Source organism: Strongylocentrotus purpuratus, unplaced genomic scaffold, assembly GCF_000002235.5.
Source record: "Strongylocentrotus purpuratus isolate Spur 01 unplaced genomic scaffold, Spur_5.0 spur5_scaffold_21, whole genome shotgun sequence".
Taxonomy (NCBI): domain Eukaryota; kingdom Metazoa; phylum Echinodermata; class Echinoidea; order Camarodonta; family Strongylocentrotidae; genus Strongylocentrotus; species Strongylocentrotus purpuratus.
The window spans coordinates 27,346,563-27,366,660 of NW_022145607.1; the positions used below are offsets into that span (position 1 = coordinate 27,346,563).

The window sequence follows — 20,098 nt, forward strand, 5'->3', positions numbered from 1 at the left end:
TGGTAGGACTTAGTTATGTTTGATTTCAGAGTCTCAAAATACAAAGGATGCATGAGTACAAAGAGCAAACATTTCTGCAAACACTATATCCATTTTAGTTGCATGACCAAATTACATTCGATGCTAGTAATTTCAAAAAGGAAATAATCTTTAAAATCCCTAAATTGGCGACATAATAAGTTTAACAAACCAAAAACCAAAAAAAATAAAAAATCTTTTTTTTTGGATCAAGATTTGCAATTTTCTCAATAAAGTCCACAACCATTTCAGTGTTGCCAATTTGAAGAAGAAATCGTGATCGATTTAGACCTTCAAACAATTCCTGTCCTAAAAGTTTTAACCCAACGGAAGTGAGCATGAGGCAATAGTTCACTATGACAACGATGGCATACTTACTCATGTATGGAAGCGAGCGTAGTTCTGTGAATGCTCTTATTACCAGGAAGAGCAGATAGAGAACATAAAACCCTCCAACCACCAGGAAGAATATCACCATACCCTGCCAAACAAAGAGCAAACAACACATTGGGTGTATAGGAGCAAAAATGTGTATGAAAAAAAAAGAAAAAGAGGTCCAAAAACCGATCCTTGAGGAACATCCATATAATCAGATACGACACTCCTAGCACTCCATTAGTATTACCACAGCAAGATTAAACACACTCTCAATCAACATAATATTGCTTGTTAGTAGACTGGTCAATGTACACATATGTGCTCACATAGAAAAAAAGGCCCGCACAAAAAACAAGTTCGACATGGGTTCCGTGCGAGCCCTCTGATTTGGGTTTAATGTCATCCTTTATTTTCTTCATACTCCATAACTGTTTACCTTTAGAATGCCAGGTAAATTTTACTAAGGTTGATTTTATACATTTACCTATACGCACACTTCCAATTAATTATGCTCATAGCAAAAGGATTATACATCATCCAGTCCGTTTTACTCAAGTTTTGCAAAGCTAAGACTTCCCTTTAAAGCGATCTTCATTGTAAAAACAGATAAAGCAAGTAAAACTTACGATGAAGTCCCCTGAATCCACCTTATAGTTGAAGGTCGGGTCGTAGAGACTGCAGTAGAGTTGCCACGACGTTAGTACCAGCGTTGAGACCCAGAGCACGCCCACTATTAACAGCTTGATCATGTAAAACTTCACCCACTTTCTATCACTCTGTGGGAGTAGGGAGGGGGGGGGGGGGGGGGGTAAATACAAGAAAATGTGGTTACAATATTTATTCATAAATCTGTATATTAAACAAATGGTACGTCCTAAATTGACCAGCTTATTTGGGTTTCTTTATTTTGACACTGTACCCTGGAACAAACCAGGGGGGTGTTTCACAAAGATCATAACCTGAAAGTATCTCTAAGTTGGACTCAAAAGTTATGGAAAGCCGTTAGCATCTATGAAAATATTTTGTAAAAGTTATTTTAAAAAAAGCATAAAATGTTGATTCAAATCATTCATATTTTCTATTACCAAGGAGATTTCATGTTCTTGATGTGGAATTTATAAAAATGCTAATATACATGTACTTGAATTCTTGATTTTGAATGTATTTTAAAGCTACAAATTGCTCTCCATAATATTTAAGTCCAACTTAGAGTTAAGTTTGGATCTTTGTGAAACACGTCCCAGTAGATTTTTTTCATTTCAAGAAATGAGGAATACACATAGCTCTTGTTAGTTTAAATACAATTAACAACTGCATTTTTCATACCCCTTGTAAATTTGATGTTTTTTTAGTTTTTCGTAACTCAAGAATAAAAGGTGGACTTGTTGAATTAGGGCCTTTGTTGAATACTTTTAGATGTGAGCTTTAATATGTCACATTCCCAAGAAACATGAATCAGAACAAATCAATTTTTCTCGCACTCCAAAAATGACAAAACTTGGTAAGGGTGAGAGTAATTTTGTTGTAGTAGGTTGGATTGCAAATGTCCTGCCTTTGAATTATAGTACTGAAAGGCGTACAATTCATGCCCCTTCTGTCACACATCAAAGTTAAAGACAGAACTGGTGGAGGGGGGGGGGGGGGTCATTTTTCTTATGCAGTTTAAATAGTTGCCGAGAATGTTATCAATGTTTACAACAAGCATCTAGCAGTTAACCAGTAAAGTTTACATGGAAGATTTGATTTTTACCTGTCTGATTCCATGGTACGCACAGAGCCAGAATAAGAGTAGTGCACAGAGGAAGTTTGCCAAGAATGTTATCAATGTTTACACTAAGAATCTAGCAGTTAACAAGTAAGTTTACATGGAAGATTTGATTTTTACCTGTCTGATTCCATGGTAAGCACAAAGCCAGAATAAGAGTAGTGCACAGAGGAAAGTTGCTTGGAATACGTTATCAAGAAGAATAGGAATCCAGCTATCGACAAGTAACGTCAGAGGATAGATGGGATCTGGAATATTTGAACGAAAACAAAACAAAGTAAGAGCAATCAATTACACAAATATCAGTTACCCAAGTATCAGTTAAAGATATATGTTACATCTGTGGATCCCTTTAAAAACCAATCTTGTTGAAAATGTAATCGACTAATTTGTGCACATAAATAATTAAGAATTAAACACCGTAGCTCAGATCACTCCCAAATCAACACAACTTAGTTTATTTCAGGCTTATTTTGCTAAATACTCAGCAACTAAAGTTATTTCATTGATTGTAAAATGAGAAACTTCCACAAATAGTTCACAACAGCCACTTTTGCTGCAAGAATTGTATTTTTTGCAAATCTACACAATTTTATGTTGTGATAAACATGATTGAATAATTTCGCAGCATGAAACTTTGCGAATCTTGACCACTTGTGAAAGTTTCTGATTATTTATTTATACTTGAAACATTTGGTGGAAATGTCATTTATTTCGGTTGACATTTAGTCATCTATCATCATCAGTGCCCTGTTTCACAAAAACTTGTTATCAATATAACAAGTTACATAACTGTCATAAGCTACTGAAATTGTGGCATTTGATTGGCTGAGAGCAAATTTGCCCTCGAAATTTAGTATTTGCTATTGATAACAAGTTTTATGATACAGGGCCCAGAACTTAAAGCAGGACTGCACTACTTGTAGCTACTTGCGCCCTCTATAAAGCAAACAATGCTAAGCGGTACCCGATGGTCCCCCATGATCCCCTTTTGCTTATGTTAATTGAGAGGTGATTTGATGAGATAACCACCTGTCAGTGACCTTGCAGGGAGGTCTAATCCTTCCTGGCCAAACTAGTGCAGACAGGCTTTAATAAGCTTGTTTTACATATTTGAAACTTACCATTATAGAGAAGGAGGAGGGGTAATATGACCGACAGCCACTTCTGTTCTATTGACCAATCTCTCATGGAAAACTTCCTCAATGAGTGAGCAAACATACACTGGAACAAAAAAGAAAGAAAGAAAACAATGACAATAATAATATTTCTGGATTTATAGCGCTTGCCAATATGACAGAAGCTACCAAAAGGTGCTGTTGTTTAACGATTGTTATTAAAAACATGTCCAGAACTTGATACACAGTGCGTCCCAGGAAAAAAGAAACCGAGAATTATAGATGTTTTATTTTAACTTAATCACAATTATAATTAATAAATGACACATATCTGTAAAGCTTAGATCCTCCTCTTTCATTTGATGCAACTCATATGCTGCATATTTCATGCATGAGTGATTAAAAGCAATTTGAAGAGAGGAAACCAAAAAGTCATTTGGCGGACGGTATCTGAATTTCAAAGAGAAACTAACATTTCTAGAAAGTTCATTTTCTGCCCTTTCATATGACACCTCAATCAGCAAAAATGAGCCCGAAATAACAAAGTTTGGTTTGTTTAAAGTAATGCTTGCATTTCAGGAAATGATTTGAAGAGGGCAGCTAATAGTATACTTACTGTGATGATAAATGTGATGACCAGGAAAACAAATCTGAACCAGATCATCATGTTGGAGAAGGCCGGATTATAAGTTCGAAACTGTGATATGAAATGAAAAACAGAGATACATGGATTATTCCTTATTTGACCTTTAGCTTACAGGGCAGCGTTTCACAAAACTGTCTTTAGAACAAGTTCACCGCCAACCCATTGGTATGCATGTATTTAATTTAATACATGTCTCAATGGGATGTTGGTGAAGTTGTACTTAAGACGGTTTCATGAAACGATGCCCTAGTCTTGAAATGCAAGATTACACTACAGTATCATTTGGTGAGAATCAGAATTAATGAGCAAAGCGAAAGACCTGGAGAAGAAAAAAAATATGAGCTAAATGTCAAAATATACAATGTATGGGATCCTAGAACAAGCAAATATGAATTGTGATTTTCAGTTGACATGATTTCCAGTGGACATATCGTGGTATAGTGGTTCATTCACTAGACTCTCAATTCAAGGGTTAAGGGTTCGAATCCCAGCCCGGGCACTAATGTCCTTGGCAAGACATTAATCCACATTTGCCATTCTCCACCCAGGTGTTAATGGGTACCTTGCAATCCCTGGGGTAATAATAATTGCAGGGCCTTCAGGAAGAACATCATTTATGCTGAGGAGGCTTGCCTGGGTATTCCAAATTATTATTATTATTATCGCCATTATTATTTCTGGCGCATTTTTGTCTATTTCTTCATATTGTGCTCCTCCAAGTACAGATGTACCCAATTTATCCATCTATATTACTGTAACAAGTGAGTGCTATTTAAAAAATCTAAAAAATCATTACCTAACTAAAAATTAATTCAGAAATAGCAAAATAATAAAATGATCTTCAAACTGTACCACAGGTGACTTACATAGAAATTGATTGCAAACTAAATGATCTGCAAACTGTACCACAGGCGACTTACATAGAAATTGATTGCAAACTGAATGATATGCACACTGTACCACATGCAACTTACATAGAAATTGATTGCAAACTGAATGATCTGCAAACTGTACCACAGGCGACTTACATAGAAATTGATTGCAAACTGTACCACAGGCGACTTACATAGAAATTGATTGCAAATTGAATGATCTGTAAACTGTACCACAGGCAACTTACATAGAAATTGATTGCAAACTGAATGATCTGCAAACTGTAGTAGTGCTGTAGCCGAACCGCCGAACCGAACGGAAGTTCGCCGAACATGGCACTTCCGAACCGAACCGAACCGAACCGAACGCAAAGGCCTGGTTCGGATGTTCGGCAGAAAAATATAAAAGTTTTTGCAAGCTAATAAACTTGTAATTTTGTACCTAATTTTCATGTCATGATTGCTCATTTTATATTAACTTTTTTCCCATTTTCCGCCTTTGTGATTTATGCCTATCAAGTGGTGGGCGCGACTTCACTGGCGCCATTTAAATCCCAAATCCTTACCACGCTACGTCCACAGAATTATAAGAATACATGTGCGTGATCAAAATATATTCAGCTCAAACCCATTCAACAAAAAATTAATATTTTAATTGTAACAATATCGGACAAATTTTACAATATAAATAATGAAATAAATATATATTATAGTATGGTATTTATTTATTAAGAAAAACTACGGATTTTATATTTTTCCTATTAAAAATAAAAACTTATAAAAAACAGTTATTGACGAGCCTAAATTTCTATTCAAGACGACAGCTTTCATGACTCTAACATTAGACAACAACCGTCTCGGAAAATCTTTATAAAATATAATTTATTGACAAATTGAAAACATGATTCTTTTAAAATTGAAAATAAAACACGATTCAAGACGGAAATACGAATGTAAGTAGTATTTTTCTTCACAAATAATTACGTTTAGAGCAGTTTTTAATGTGAAATTCGAACTGGTCGGAAGCAGTGTGCAGGGGTACTCCGTGCTGGTCGGGCCCGGCAGGCCGGCCGGCCCACCCAGTGCCGACTGCCGCGGCTATAATGCTGCTTGCTATTATATTACCAAACCCCGAACCGAACCAAGTTCGGGTGAAAAATTGTCGAACTCTGCCGAACCGAACCAAACACAAACTTAGCGTCTGACTTACAGCACTAAACTGTACTACAGGTGACTTACATAAAAATTGATTGCAAACTGAATGATCTGTAAACTGTACCACAGGCGACTTACATAGAAATTGATTGCAAACTGAATGATATGCACACTGTACCACAGGCAACTTACATAGAAATTGATTGCAAACTGAATGATCTGCAAACTGTACCACAGGCGACTTACATAGAAATTGATTGCAAACTGAATGATCTGTAAACTGTACCACAGGTGAATTACATAAAAATTGATTGCAAACTGAATGATCTGTAAACTGTACCACAGGCGACTTACATAGAAATTGATTGCAAACTGTACTACAGGTGACTTACATAGAAATTGATTGCAGTAACATGATGTTTTTCTAGCCCTTGGAAGGAAACAGTGACGATGTACGTGGAATACTTCAAGGTTAACAGATGCAGGAGCAACAGCTCAGTGCAGCGGCCCTGTGCAAAAGGAATTATAAAATAAAATGTACAAGTTATTAAGAATGAAATGCTTTTCTTTTTTTATTGTTCAAACTTCAAAGTAATCTTTCAGAAGCAAGTTCTTCCCAAAGTGGTTGAATCAAATTTGTGCATGTATCTCAAAATTTGTCAGTCCAGGCCTTAAATTTCAACATTTTTAGGGCAAGGCCACTTTTCTGCAGGGCACATTGCTATATTACAGCACAAATGGGAAGAACTGGAAAGGGCACAAAAAATCTCCAAGGCCAATGAGAGGGGCATTGAGGCCAATCAAAGGGGCATCCAAGGCCATGGCCTTGGTGGCCTTGGATTAATTTAAGCCCTGTCAGTCTGAAGACTAAAGAGAAATAAAAAGTGCCTTATCTATCTTTTCATTATTTTCTACATTTATGTCGTTCTGAAACTGCAAAATTGGAGAAAAATATTCATAATATGGAGAAATATTTCATTTGGTTTCCATCTTTGTTAATTCTTTTTTTTTTTCCACAACACCTTGAATTGATATTCTGTTACAAAAAAAGGTAAATTCAATCAAATGTGCCATTATCTGTTATGGTAGGAACCATCAAACTTTTCCCCATACTACTAAAATATTCCATTCAACCATTGCCTCCTGGTAATGTAATATAAAAATGTACATAAAATCATCATAAAAATCTCCTGTATCTCCCATCTAGCCGCAATTAATTTTATCTTACCCCTAGTCGACTTTCACATGCAAATTTTTTTTTTTTTACCATTTTCTCCAAGTTTAATGGTGTTGATTGATTGATTGATTTTATTGCGATTTCATACATCAATTGTTTGCACAATAAAAACATAGTTAACAAAGTAAGTTCAAAATTATGAAATGAAACAGAAACCTACTGGAAAGCATACAGTAGCTTGTTTTTGTAGGTTCCCAAGAATAATTATAATATGAACATTATTTTCATAAATAATTTTAAAATGTCTTAATAATTACAGTAAAATAGATATAATAAAAGAACATTTTCATAAACCTTTTTAAAGTATCTAAATAATTAAAATATACGAAAAGAACATAATTACAAAAAACGGGGCACAAAGGACAGGAAACTGACATAATAAGATAAGACAAGACATGACAAAGCAATTTATAACAGGACAAGATAACCAAGACATGACAGGACAAGACAAAACTAAAAATATTTTTCTTCCATTTCCTTATGGGAGGAAAAAAGAGAGAAAAATAGATCTAAACAACTTTATTTTTTAGATTAGGCATTAAATTGACTCAGAATTGAAAATGGTTTAAAAAAAAAAAAAAAAAAAAATATTTGGTCTAGGGACCATGCAAGTATCTGTCTGTAATAACATAGAATAATTTCCAAGTTACTATATATTGCAAAGTTCCATACAGGTGTTGTGTGGTAAAGGGGTTACGGTAGGAACTTATTTCTTGAATGCTTTGATCACCTTCGGGCAGCTGGGCTAAAGCCAGGGTGATAATACTACTTTGTATGTGCCTTGAGCATTCCCTGGGATGGATATGTGCACAATATCAATTTAGAGCTCTATAATAAGTATTATTGAAGGAAATACAATTAATTTGGGGGAGATACTTAATCGTAACTTTTTATGTAATACAGAGCCCAGATATATCAAGCTTCAAGAGGAAAGGAAATGTGGGATCGCCGTCTACAGAGCTGCCAACCTTGAACGACCCCCAAAAAAAACCTAGATGGCAAAAACAAGGAATTTCAAGCAAAAGAAAAAGGAATTCATTAAGACGAAACTTACAACCAAGCGCGACACACTTCCAATACAGAAATGTCTGTTCCTCATGTAGTTTTTGTTGTTATTTTGGTATTATTGGCATGTCATTCTTTTTGAGAATATTTTTCTCTTTAAGTATGTTTTAACCTTAGTTTTCTATTGGATTGGAGATCGAATCAACATTTTAAGGCAGTTGTTTGACGTGCGGTATGTACACACACAAAAAAACAAAAAACTATTTTATGAAGAAAAACGTACTACCGTAATTTGGAGAAAAAAAAAAGAATAATTCTGGGAAAAAATGTAATGGTTGACAGCTCTGCATCTACGGTCCCTACCTTTTCACAGCTGAGTTTCCTTGATCTGTTATAAGGGACGCTAGTGAGCTTCTCTTGACTGCTATCCTGGGCCACACCTCGCAGCATGATGCTCACGTTGAATGGCTTCTGAAAGGTTTCCGCTGGAACAAGACGATTAAAAATAAACGTAGATTCAGTTTATTGAGTTTTTTTTTAAAAAAGGATCCAGGAAAAAAAAATGGCATATGACAACATGAGTAAGAAAATTGGAAAAAAAAAAAATAGTTGGGAAACCGATTTATATCAGGTAATTATCAGGCCTAGTTTATTGGATCCGATATTGGGATGTCTGCGTTTATTTAAAATGTAATATAGTACAACTATCAATGTACAGGTATGTAGTGAAGTTTTGGCATTGATTCAAACTCAATGAGACTATGAGTTGACTTGCCTTATGAATATTAGGTGATATATACATGTATATGATTTTTCTCTCCCAGGCACAGGTGATGCCTGCTACATCAACAACTACTACATGTACTACTACTGTTACTACTACTACTGCTACATCAACAACTACTACTTCTATACTACTCCATCTACTAAAACACTACTACTACTACTACTACTACTTCTACTTCTACTTCTACTTCTAGTAATAATAATTCTGTAAAGAGCTAGCTTCCTTACCTGATGCATCATCTACTTCTATTGCTGTTGTAAGCCATAAAGATTTATTGAACTTGTTCAGGATAGGTGACGTCAACTCAAAAGGACCATTCTGGAAAGACGAAAGGGGAAGAAAAAAAAGAGAGTTCATGATTTCTGTAGAATTGAAAATCAACCACACGCACATACAAAACGTATTTAGGAGCCAGAGCATATAACACTGAGTTCCTATGGGAAATATATTTATTCACATGGTCATATCTCAGCCAATACTTCAATTGGTTTTCGACATTCGGACATTATTTTTGAAGCTTTTTTTGAAAATGAAGAAAAAATTGAGAAATTCTAAAAATAGATTTTTGATGACGTCACACTTCACCACTCTATCGTCTTCATACTGTTAAGTTACAAGTGCTGTAATATACATGAGTACATGCTCAAATAATGCATGTTGGCCCATAATGTTTGCACATTAGCTCTAGCTCATTAGGCTGAAGTTGCACACACTGTAAAACACATTGGGTGATTAGCAATACTGTATGCATACAGGTACCTTAAGTGATTTTTGCTGTACATAGTACATCAACACGAATGGATGTATAAAACACAAGCAAAGTGTAGACACATTGATACAGAAAACTTTCATCAGTTGGGGATAATGATAACATGTAGTTTTCAAGCTTCTACCAACCTTACATTTGTTATGCAAGCTTTTGTCCACTCCTGTGGACTTTCTCAAGCTGTAAAGTGATCGGTCTTAGTTGTGTAGACACATTGTATGGACATTGTATGGACCTGTTTATTAAAAGCCATTTTCTTGATAATGTGACGCAACAGGCGAACTCTTTCACGTTTCATGCACCATGAGTTGGAAGGAATTTTTAATTCAATACAAAAAAACTTTACTTTTCAATGAGGGACAATCATAGCTGAGGTAAAATTACATTTGGTGAAAAAAACAGGGGAACAAATCTACTTCATTTACATGTACATGTGAAAAATTCACCCCGGAGCACCAACTTATTTGTATGCAATTTGCGTTTCGGCAATTTAGTACCAGGATAAAAGCAGGTGAATAAAATATTTCATCACCACCCACGCCTGGGCATGGAAGCATCCATAAATTTGAATACATTAACCTGATAAACGACTTCACATGGTACATCACGGTTATCAAGAACAAGGCAATGCCCATGTCGTGCTGAGAAACTTTATATTATTTTTGTTTTTATACCTCTTTAATACACTTTGGTGGGGAATTTTGTAGATTATGAACAAGATACAATCAATCTCTCAGAATAAACACACTCTAAGGCCCGAGATGTACATGAACCTGAAAAAGGGGGGGGGGGGGGCAATCTGCCCTCTGAAGTCTATAAAGACTCTATAACTCATAAAAAGGCTCCTATAAAAGAAAAAAATTGGCAAACTGTAACACAAATTTCCTGTTAGTGGGTTGTGCATTGTACAGTATGTTTAATTCTTTAAATCTCAGTCCATTCCAGTTTGACTCCAAATTAAAGCTCCTATTTATATTTGTTTACCCTGCAGTCTCAACTTCTCGACACAATTCCCTTGCCAACAATGAACAGTAATACAATCTATTTCCGCATCACTGCACCACGATGACTACATTGCATTATTGATTTCTGTCCAAACAGAGCGTTGACATCGATATGCTCAGATTTACATCATTGAATTACATTCCAAACATACTGGATCAAACCCAATTTACTGATAAGCATGTGTGCACATTACCTACATGTACACACTTCAGAGTCTGACCCCAGTAATGCTTCAGTCACAACTTTGCGTATTGCTGCGTATTTATGGCAAACCGTTTTTAACATTTATTCCTATTTCTTGATATCAAGAAATTATTTTCTGCTGTAAAGCAATGGTAATTCTTGATCTCAAGAAATAGGAAATAATGTTAAAACGGCCTGCCATAAATACGCAGCAATACACAAGCCAAATATTATGATGTGTCAAAGAAGTGTCATCATTAGTCTACTGGATGTGCCGTCGGACTAAGGATCACATGGTTCGCAGTTTGAATCCCGTCAGGGCGCCAAGGTCCTTTGGAAAGACATTAATCTGTTTGTCACACTCCACCTAGGAGGGCCTACACCCTACATTTAATGTTTTTTAAATAAATGATAATCTTTTAAAGTCCACTCCAAATTTTTATTAAGTTAAACCAAAAATGGAAATTCTTTTTGCCTAATTGATCGTGAGCCCGGCAGCTACTGAGCAGCGCCAGATCGACATTACTCTATCCCTTATTGTTGAACGCCAAACAAGGTAGCAGCAACTCCCGTCTTTTAACGTCTTTTGGTATGACGTGGCCGGGGTTCGAACCCAAGACCTCCTGGTTGTGAGGCGGACGCTGTACTGACTGAGTCAACACACCGGTAATGTATTGTATTGTACAAATTCAGATGTACCGGTAATGAATGTAAGTCGACCACAAAGCGATTGCCGTCAGGGTACCAACTATGCATTGTAAGCTAGACCATTGATGAAAACCTCATTAATATTACATGTCCCTGTAACTTACGCCCCGGACCACAATGCATCATCGAACCTCTCAAGACAGATGAGCTCCCTACAGGCACTTCAAATTCTAAATGTCAGAATATTATAACAGCCGATTCATAGATTTGGCTATATTTAGTGAGTGTGCAGAATGAACACTTTTAGAGAAAACTTACTCTTTCTTGGTAAAATCAAAAATCATGCATCTTCAAACCTCTCAAATTGATGAGCTAGCTCCCTACAGGCACTTCAAATTCTAAATGTCAGAATATTATTTAAAAAAAAAAAACTGATTCATAGATTTGACACTTTTTAAGCGAAAGGTTACTCTTTCTTGGCAAAATTAGAAACATAAACAAACAGTAAGACAAAGGCTATTACAGTATATGACCCAACAGGCAGAGCTGCCAACCTTGTGCGAAAAAAAAAGGAATTTCAAGCAAAAAAAAGGAATTCATAAAAACGAAACTTACAACCATGCGCGACACACTTCCAATGCAGAAATGTTCATTCATCATGCTGTTTTTTTTTTTTTCTATACAAGCAGGAATTTTTTTTGGTGGTTATTTTGGTATTATCGGCATTTCATTCTTTTTGAGAATATTTTTGTTTTTCAAGTATGTTTTAAATTTAGTTTTCTGTTGAATTTGTGATCAAATCACCATTTAAGGGCAGTTGTTTGACGTAGGGTATGTGAAAAAAAAAGGAAAAAAAAGTAGTTTATGAAGAAAAAACGTAATAACGTAATTTGGAGGAAAAAACAGAGTAGTTCCGGCAAAAACGGAATGGTTGGCAGCTCTGAACAGGGCATAACATTTGTAATTGCCCCAGTGTCATTGACAAGCAAAATCCCCTAGGCAACCTAAATGTACGGTAAAAGTTCCACCCTTGTTGTCCACTAAAAAAGAAATAACAGTAATTGTAATTTGATTGTTTTCATGTCGTGCATACAGTGTAAATAATTGTAAAAGACTACCATACATTCATTTTGGCAACCTACAACTAATAAATCAACTCAGTTGCCAAGCTGGCAATCAAAATTAGATGTGGTGGTAAGAGCCGTCTGACACATCAATGACAAACCTTGGGTAATGACAAACTGATTCCTTATTGTTTCACAGGTCTAGCCCTGACCCATGGAAAAATTACCTCATTCATATTGCATGTAAGGACTTCCTCCCGGTCCACAATGCATCATTGACCCTCTCAAGACAAATGAGCCCCCTAAAGGCACTTCAAATTCTAAATGTCAGCATACAAATGTGTATATTTGCTTTCATTCCCTAGACCTGTATTAAAATCTCTAACAATGTCGCTTCCACGCAAAATCCTGACTGTGACATGTATACACTTTGGACAATTAACTGAGATTGTTTACATAAGAAAATTACGGGTGTGTTTTACAGGAAGATAAAGTAATAAACCTACATGTACATACATGTTCATGTATTTCATTGAAATTAAGAAACAGGACAATAAAGAATACAGTTATGTTCACAGAATAAGTTTCAACAAATGACTTATTCGCCTGGATAACTGTCAGTACTGCCTATTTTTTTGAAGAAAATTCAATTCCCCCTATTGGGCATGAACATATCTCAGTAGATTTTTATGAACAATTAACGGTTCTGGGAACTCCCCCCCCCCCCTCCCCCCCCCCCCCCCAAAAAAAAAAGGAATATAAATAATTTTTAAAAGTATTTAAAAAAGAAAGGGAAAAAAAAGGCAAATAAAGCCTTCTATTAGGGATGAAAGATTTACTGTAAATAGTGGAGTGAGATTGTTATTATTAAAGTGATTCTACATGTACAGTAGGTATGAGGATGCAATATTATGCTTGGAAATCACTTTATAATCTCACTCCACTATTCAAGTCTTTACTCAGAGCCTCAAATACGTGTGGGTTCCTTATGCAAGTGGGACTCCAAAAATGTCACCAAGTGGGTCCCTAATTTATGGAATTACCCATTTACAAAAATCAGGCTTGTGGCTCCTAAATGATGATACAAGGACCATGTAGGTATATATACTTTACATGTATTTGGGTCACATTATTCATTTATGAAAAGCAGGCTAAAGTGGGTACAGAAACTGCTTCAGTTCATGCACGATATTTATACCAAAGATTGTATGTAGTAGAGTACTTGTGTTTCAGGCATCCCTTCTGCTATGCCACTTGAAAATGTCAAGACACTTAAACAGCCCCTCTACGCAGGGGCACAAGGTGTGGGACATGATCGTTATTCTACAGTCGTTATTCCAAAGGTGTTATTCCTAAAGTTCAAAAGTGCAGCGTTTCAAACACAAGAAAACCCTGTAAAAAGGTTTTTTTTTATTCCACAGAAAGCTATAAAAGCAATGTTTATCTGAGCATCAATGTACATTGTACATTGATTTGTCATGATTCCGAAGGTTCAATAGTTTGAGGAATCATAATTCTGAACCAAAGAGAGAGTTTCTTATTTTCCATTCAAGCATTACAAGCTTGTTTTCCATTTTTCGGCATTAAGAACCCTATTTTCATGTTGATATTCATTAACCCTATTTCAATTACATAATGACAAACACAACACGACAATAATCAAATGATTCCAACTTACTGGTAAATTTTCAACCTGTTTCTGCAGTTCATAAGCTTGTATATTAGGACCTGGGGAGCAAAAAATGGAAACAGAAGATAACAAAATTAGAAACTTTGCATAAAATAGGAAATATTTGGTGGTTTGACTAGATTTGGAATGTAGTAAATTCACTGAATCATCTTAACAAACATAAAGGTCCATATTCTGACACTCCACGTTCAGTGAATTCATGTTCAATGAAAGGATAACTTTGACCTTAGACTAACTGTTTAAACCTGATTTTTTTTTTTACGACAAAAAATCAAATCCAGCGTCAGGTTTACATTTTATTAGAATACAGGCCAACAGTTTCAAAATATTTGACAACATACACCCGTACTAACGGGACTCATTTCAATGTGAAAATATTTCCCAAATGGTAAATTTTGCCTTTGGCCATTTAGGAAATGAAATAGGTTCACCTTTCAAAGCTAATAGTAAGTATTTACTCATTTTTCTGCTTATCGCTTGCAGCAAATACAGCATTGAATGAACTGACTTCCTGCGGATATTTGGAGGCTCTTAGAAAACACAATTTTGTGTCTCCATCGTGTGTTTACTTGAGGTACTAACCAAATAAGAATAATATATGTTATGGTCTCCGGAAAGGTTATGTTGGTCAATATATCTGATTGCTTTCTAAATTTGGACAAACAGGAAGGCAGAAAGAGAGGGAGAGGGAGATAGAAAGGATCCTACAAGGTAATAAAGTTTGCAATGTTTGAAATGCATGATTCTAACAAGAAAATATATTTAAGTGACGTTTTAGCTATCAAACCACGAATATTGGAGGGATTGCTATCTGGTGTGTTTGAGAGTTACAGTGAATAAGTGAAAGTGAAGCCACAATCATAGAATTGGCATAGAAAAATAATCCTGAACATGTGGTTATTAGTACCCCGGCTTTAATTTTAAGTCACTACTGCAAGATGCATCAAAGAATGTGAACAATTAGAAGCTTATTAGGAGAAACAAGATTTGATGCCAAGCAGAACTTGGATTTAATTAAATTTAGTTTGATCGCTGATTCATGTACTATAAGCTACACTGTATCAACAGAATTTATCTTTTTCAAAGCCTTTAGGATGCACCATCATGTAACTTGTTGAATTTTTTTTAAATACTTTGCTTCATGAAACGGTTAATTTTTCATTACAGGGTATAAACTGTTATAAAATGATGTAAGCAGATCCTAATCGATTGATTGGTTGAGAGCGTACACGTGACCAAGCATTTATTTAGCCTACCGTAACATATAAATTTACTTATGACCGGTCATTTACAAATCATGTTATAAAACATAATTTTATAAAACAAATAAAACATTATCTTATAAAACAAATAATACACATCATTTTGTTCACTGCTGTGTATTATAAGTATATTAATATGCATACTGTACACAACTGTACATAAAAACATTTGTCTTGGAAAGGTAAATGGTCTTACCTGCTATTCCAATTAATAACGAGATGCCGAAAGCCATGAAAAAACAGATGAAGACTAAGACAAACTGCCTCTTGCTTAAGGTATAAAGACGCATCTGTACCGACCTGCATGAAAGAAAAATAGATGAAGTTTATTATTGTGATAATGCACCCCCTTCTTTTCCAGCAATACGGTCCCCTAGAGAGGCCCTTGCGGTCAAAGATACAAGGGTTCAATGACACAAAGAAGTAACTCCATATTTTGCCAAAATGAGTACATGTATTTGATATCGAAGTATTCAGAAAAATGAAACACCCCATTGAAGTCAATGGCTAGTGAAACATAGACTTAACTCCTTAAGACCCAAGTGCTCAGTGACACATAAACTACTTTTTTTCCAAAATGGCCAAAATGGAGTTACGGTACAATGTACGTATTTGTGTCACTGACCCCTCGAACATACAAATGGAGAGATGTATACAATTATTATTGTTTGAGGAGTATTTAAAGAAAAATATGTACAGGTACACTTCAGCACCAGAAATCAACAAACTTACAAGAAGTTCCAAAATGTTTAACGTACATGTACATTGGTTGTAAATTATTCCTACACTATATGCAGCACAAACTTAACTTAACAACTTTTTGATATTAATAGCCAGCTGGGACTGCACAATTTTCTCATCTTGAGGCAGTAGAGTCCAAGGTCAACATTAATTTATCAATTATTTATAATTATCTATTTATTGGTCTATACAAACTGACCGGCAGCACAGGCTGCAGGGGTCAGTTTAAAACTAAAATAATACAATACACAATAGTAATATAAACATAGAATGTACAACAGAAATATAGTTAGTTAGTTAGTTCATTTACCGGTATTTCTGTCTTCTTTCACAAATATTTGTACATAGAATTTCAAATAAAGTAACTGGAACAGCAGATTATCAATATAATGAACATAATTTGAAGCGCAATAGTAACGTTCAACATACATGTACAACTCTTGTTATTAACTAAAGAAATTCTATAAAAAAGTTACTTATGTAAGATCATGTTCTGTACATGAAAGAAAGAGGAGACCTTATAGAAGCTGGGCTTGTTAGAGCAAGGTCCCCAAACAGAATTTAATACCTGAATGATTTAATTTCTTTGAATAAAGAATACTAGTATAAATATAAATATACTAGTATAAATATAGTATTAACAAAATGAAAAAGAAAACAAATTATTGCGGATAAAAAGATTTTGCATACATTGTATATCAGCCTGTTGACATGAATTCATATTTCAACATTCATCATCAAAACACGCATTACATGTACATGTACATGATACAATCCTCATCCACTTTTGACATCATCAACCGCAGGGCACTTATAAACAATGTGATATCATGATCCCACGTCATCATTCATCAACAAAACTTATGAATATTGAATTGCAGACATCGTTACTCTGCCAAAGCTCAATAGTAGATGTCAGATATCATTGTTGTGTTAACAGCAGCAGCAACCATAACGCTAGATGATAGATTCACTGAGAATTTGGAAAGTGCTTTTCATCAGCTGGAGATCAATTTCAGGTAACAATCTGACCATTCTTTTAAAAGGCCAAGTATAAATTGATTCCTTGTTTCTCATCCAGATCCTTTAAAATGTCATTACCAACTCGTAGCTCGTGCACAGTTTTTCCTTCATAATCATTTTGCCTTCGGTGTAGACTAGAAGGGATGAGATTTAGATAATGTCGTGCGCAGCGAGAGTTTAAACTACGGCTGCAAGATTTTTATCATGGATGTCGATTTTGACCCATAATTTCCTAAAAATGGACCATCAAACGGATTATTTCAGTCAAGTTGGTAGGTGGATCCGCAGTAGTTAAGCCTAGATCTACAATTTTGGACTAGTGCTATATGCATCGGAAATGCATCCTGTGAAAGGAGTAATTCAGGGATAAGTTTTGCAAGTTTGGTGCACTGATTTGCCCACCTAACCTACACCTTAGCCGGTATATATAGACCATTTCTGTCTCTAAACGAACGAAAGAGACGGATAATTTGGTCTAGGTTTTTACTTGCACTGGACTTAGGTCTACTCATTAGCATATTTTACTATAAATTGACAAGTGCTTTGTCCACACCACACACCTTGTAGTTACTCGCCTCACCTACCATCCCAGTATAGCTTCCTTAGTGAGCTGCCTAAAGGGATTACCCAACCAAGTAACAAGTACTAAGTACATTATTTACAGGTACAAGCCCAGCCAGCGACAAGCCCGGTCGCGCTCCCAGCCCGAGGCGCCAGCGCTAGTTGAGTGCGGGGGTAGTGGTACACGGTAGTGCCACTGGCCTGGTAGCGTTCGAATCATCGCTTGCAACACCATTCACACAGCCAGTTCAAACGCTTGAAACGGTCCACTAAAAAAGTAAATAATACAATTTTCATTAATGATTACAATTAAGAGGTATCAATCTGCAACTTACGATTCTAAAATAGACGGAATTTTCATGATGATACGAGAAATTAACCAACGATTTCACTGACAAAGACGGTACATCGGAGATTTTTGCACCACGTAAACATCAAAGCAAAGAAGTGCTAAATTACAAATTGTACCCGTATTTTGTACAGGCACAGGTTAATTAAACAAGTTAAATAACTACAAGTGATAACCGGATATTGGTGCATCGATGTTTTAATCCGTATGCAACATTCATGATGGGCGTTAGGACAGGGGTGGGGGCATGGATGTATGAAGTAAATGAAAGGGGGGGGGGGGTAACACTCCTTAGCTAGCCTCTAAGAATTTCGAAAATGAGCAAAAATAATGTTCGGGCAAATTAAATGCCCATAAAGAGGTGGCCTTTCCGACTGAGAATCGTGCGTATATACCGGTACTAGTTGTATTTCTTCTTTCATCTTCTTCAGTAAGATACCATTATTGAAGTTTACATAATACATGTTCAAAGTCTATAAAACAAAAATAACATCTTTACATTATTTCGTGTGCATTTCCAGGGGCGGATCTAGGGGGCACAGGGGGCACGTGCTCCCCCCCCCCCCGGGCCAAAAAATAATAATGCTCACTACCCCCCCCCCCCCCCAACTGAGCGAATTTGCGGCCGGCGCGATTTTCAGATATGTCCTCTTACCCCCCCCCCCCGCTTATTCAGCGGCTGACCAAACAAAATATATATATATCCTCTTACCCCCCCCCCCCCCCCCCCCACTTATTCAGTGGCTGGCTGAGTCGTTGCGAAATTTTCGGCCCGATTAGAAAATGTTAACCCCCCCCCCCCTTGAAAAAAAATCCTGCGTATGCTACTGATTTCACCCCATGCCATTTTGTGCCCCCCCCCCCCCGTAAGAAATTCCTGTCTCCGCCACTGATTTAATCCTCACAATTCCCTATGCGCATTCTGATTTCCTTAAAAAAAATCATGACTTCATTGGTTGTATTTTAGCCTTTTTTAATATGTATGAGTTACGTCAAATATGATACAATGAACTGTAATTTTGCATACACCATAAATGTTCTCACATGGTATGCTTATTGTTACAACATTGATACGCAAGTTGAGTTGTTTTTGTCTTGTAAACTGAATATAATTCAATCTATACGGGCTGGCAGGTTCAGTATTTTAATAAACCATCCAACAGGAAGGGGAGGAATTAAGACGAGGATGAATAAGATGGAGATTACTCGAATATGGACAAAGTGACAATTTAATGGTACAAGGTGGGGAAGGTAGAAAATATAAGAAAAACAACGAAGTTCCCATATACGTGCATCTGTTGATCGAGCCACGTACATTTCAAGAATTAGTAATTTATTGCGTCCAAAATCTCCTTACTCTTTCGTGTTATAAACGCTTTTATTTTGATTCATTAACGGCTGTCTTCTTTACCATGGTGATGAGGGAAGCCCAGATGACGGTATCTTGGAGCGCTGTCATGGCAACCAGAACTACCAGAAGGTGATGACGTCAAACTGATTTTTTTTTTGTGTGTGCCTATAGCAGCTTGAATGCATGGCGGGTAATCAACGACGAGATAGAGAGAAAGCCAACATGCGGTGACTGGGGGTGAAGTGGGGGAAAAGAGGGAGAGAGAGAGTGAGAGGGAGAGAGAGAGAGAGAGAGAGAGAGAGAGAGAGACAGAGAGAGAGAGAAGGAGAGAGAGAAGGTATCTAGGGACCTTATTATTTCTTAAAATAATTCTCAGCGGCTGAGCCTTTCGGGTTCATGTCACTGCTGCAAAAGTAAATACCATATCTGACGATGGAAAAGTGATTTAAAGAAACCATATGGTAGCAGAAAATT

General features: G+C 36.2%; 1 protein-coding gene across 2 annotated transcripts in view; it reads right to left on the bottom strand.

Moving 5' to 3' along the window:
- The window catches only part of LOC753935 (transmembrane protein 181), a 42,714-nt gene that overhangs the window by 9,562 nt on the left and 13,054 nt on the right, over window positions 1-20,098 (bottom strand). The window contains exons 1-11 of one of the 2 annotated variants that reach the window (XM_030994082.1): window positions 18,260-18,388; window positions 15,796-15,899; window positions 14,326-14,375; window positions 9,209-9,299; window positions 8,558-8,679; window positions 6,345-6,461; window positions 3,896-3,976; window positions 3,286-3,385; window positions 2,282-2,409; window positions 1,023-1,172; window positions 397-499 (exon numbers count right to left, since the gene is read on the bottom strand). In XM_030994082.1, coding sequence (XP_030849942.1) covers window positions 397-499; window positions 1,023-1,172; window positions 2,282-2,409; window positions 3,286-3,385; window positions 3,896-3,976; window positions 6,345-6,461; window positions 8,558-8,679; window positions 9,209-9,299; window positions 14,326-14,375; window positions 15,796-15,899; window positions 18,260-18,285 — 1,072 coding nt within the window. In that variant the 5' untranslated portion in view covers window positions 18,286-18,388. Of the gene's footprint in view, window positions 1-396; window positions 500-1,022; window positions 1,173-2,281; window positions 2,410-3,285; window positions 3,386-3,895; window positions 3,977-6,344; window positions 6,462-8,557; window positions 8,680-9,208; window positions 9,300-14,325; window positions 14,376-15,795; window positions 15,900-18,259; window positions 18,389-20,098 lie in introns of those variants that run through there. The other variant, XM_030994081.1, reaches the window with a different exon arrangement.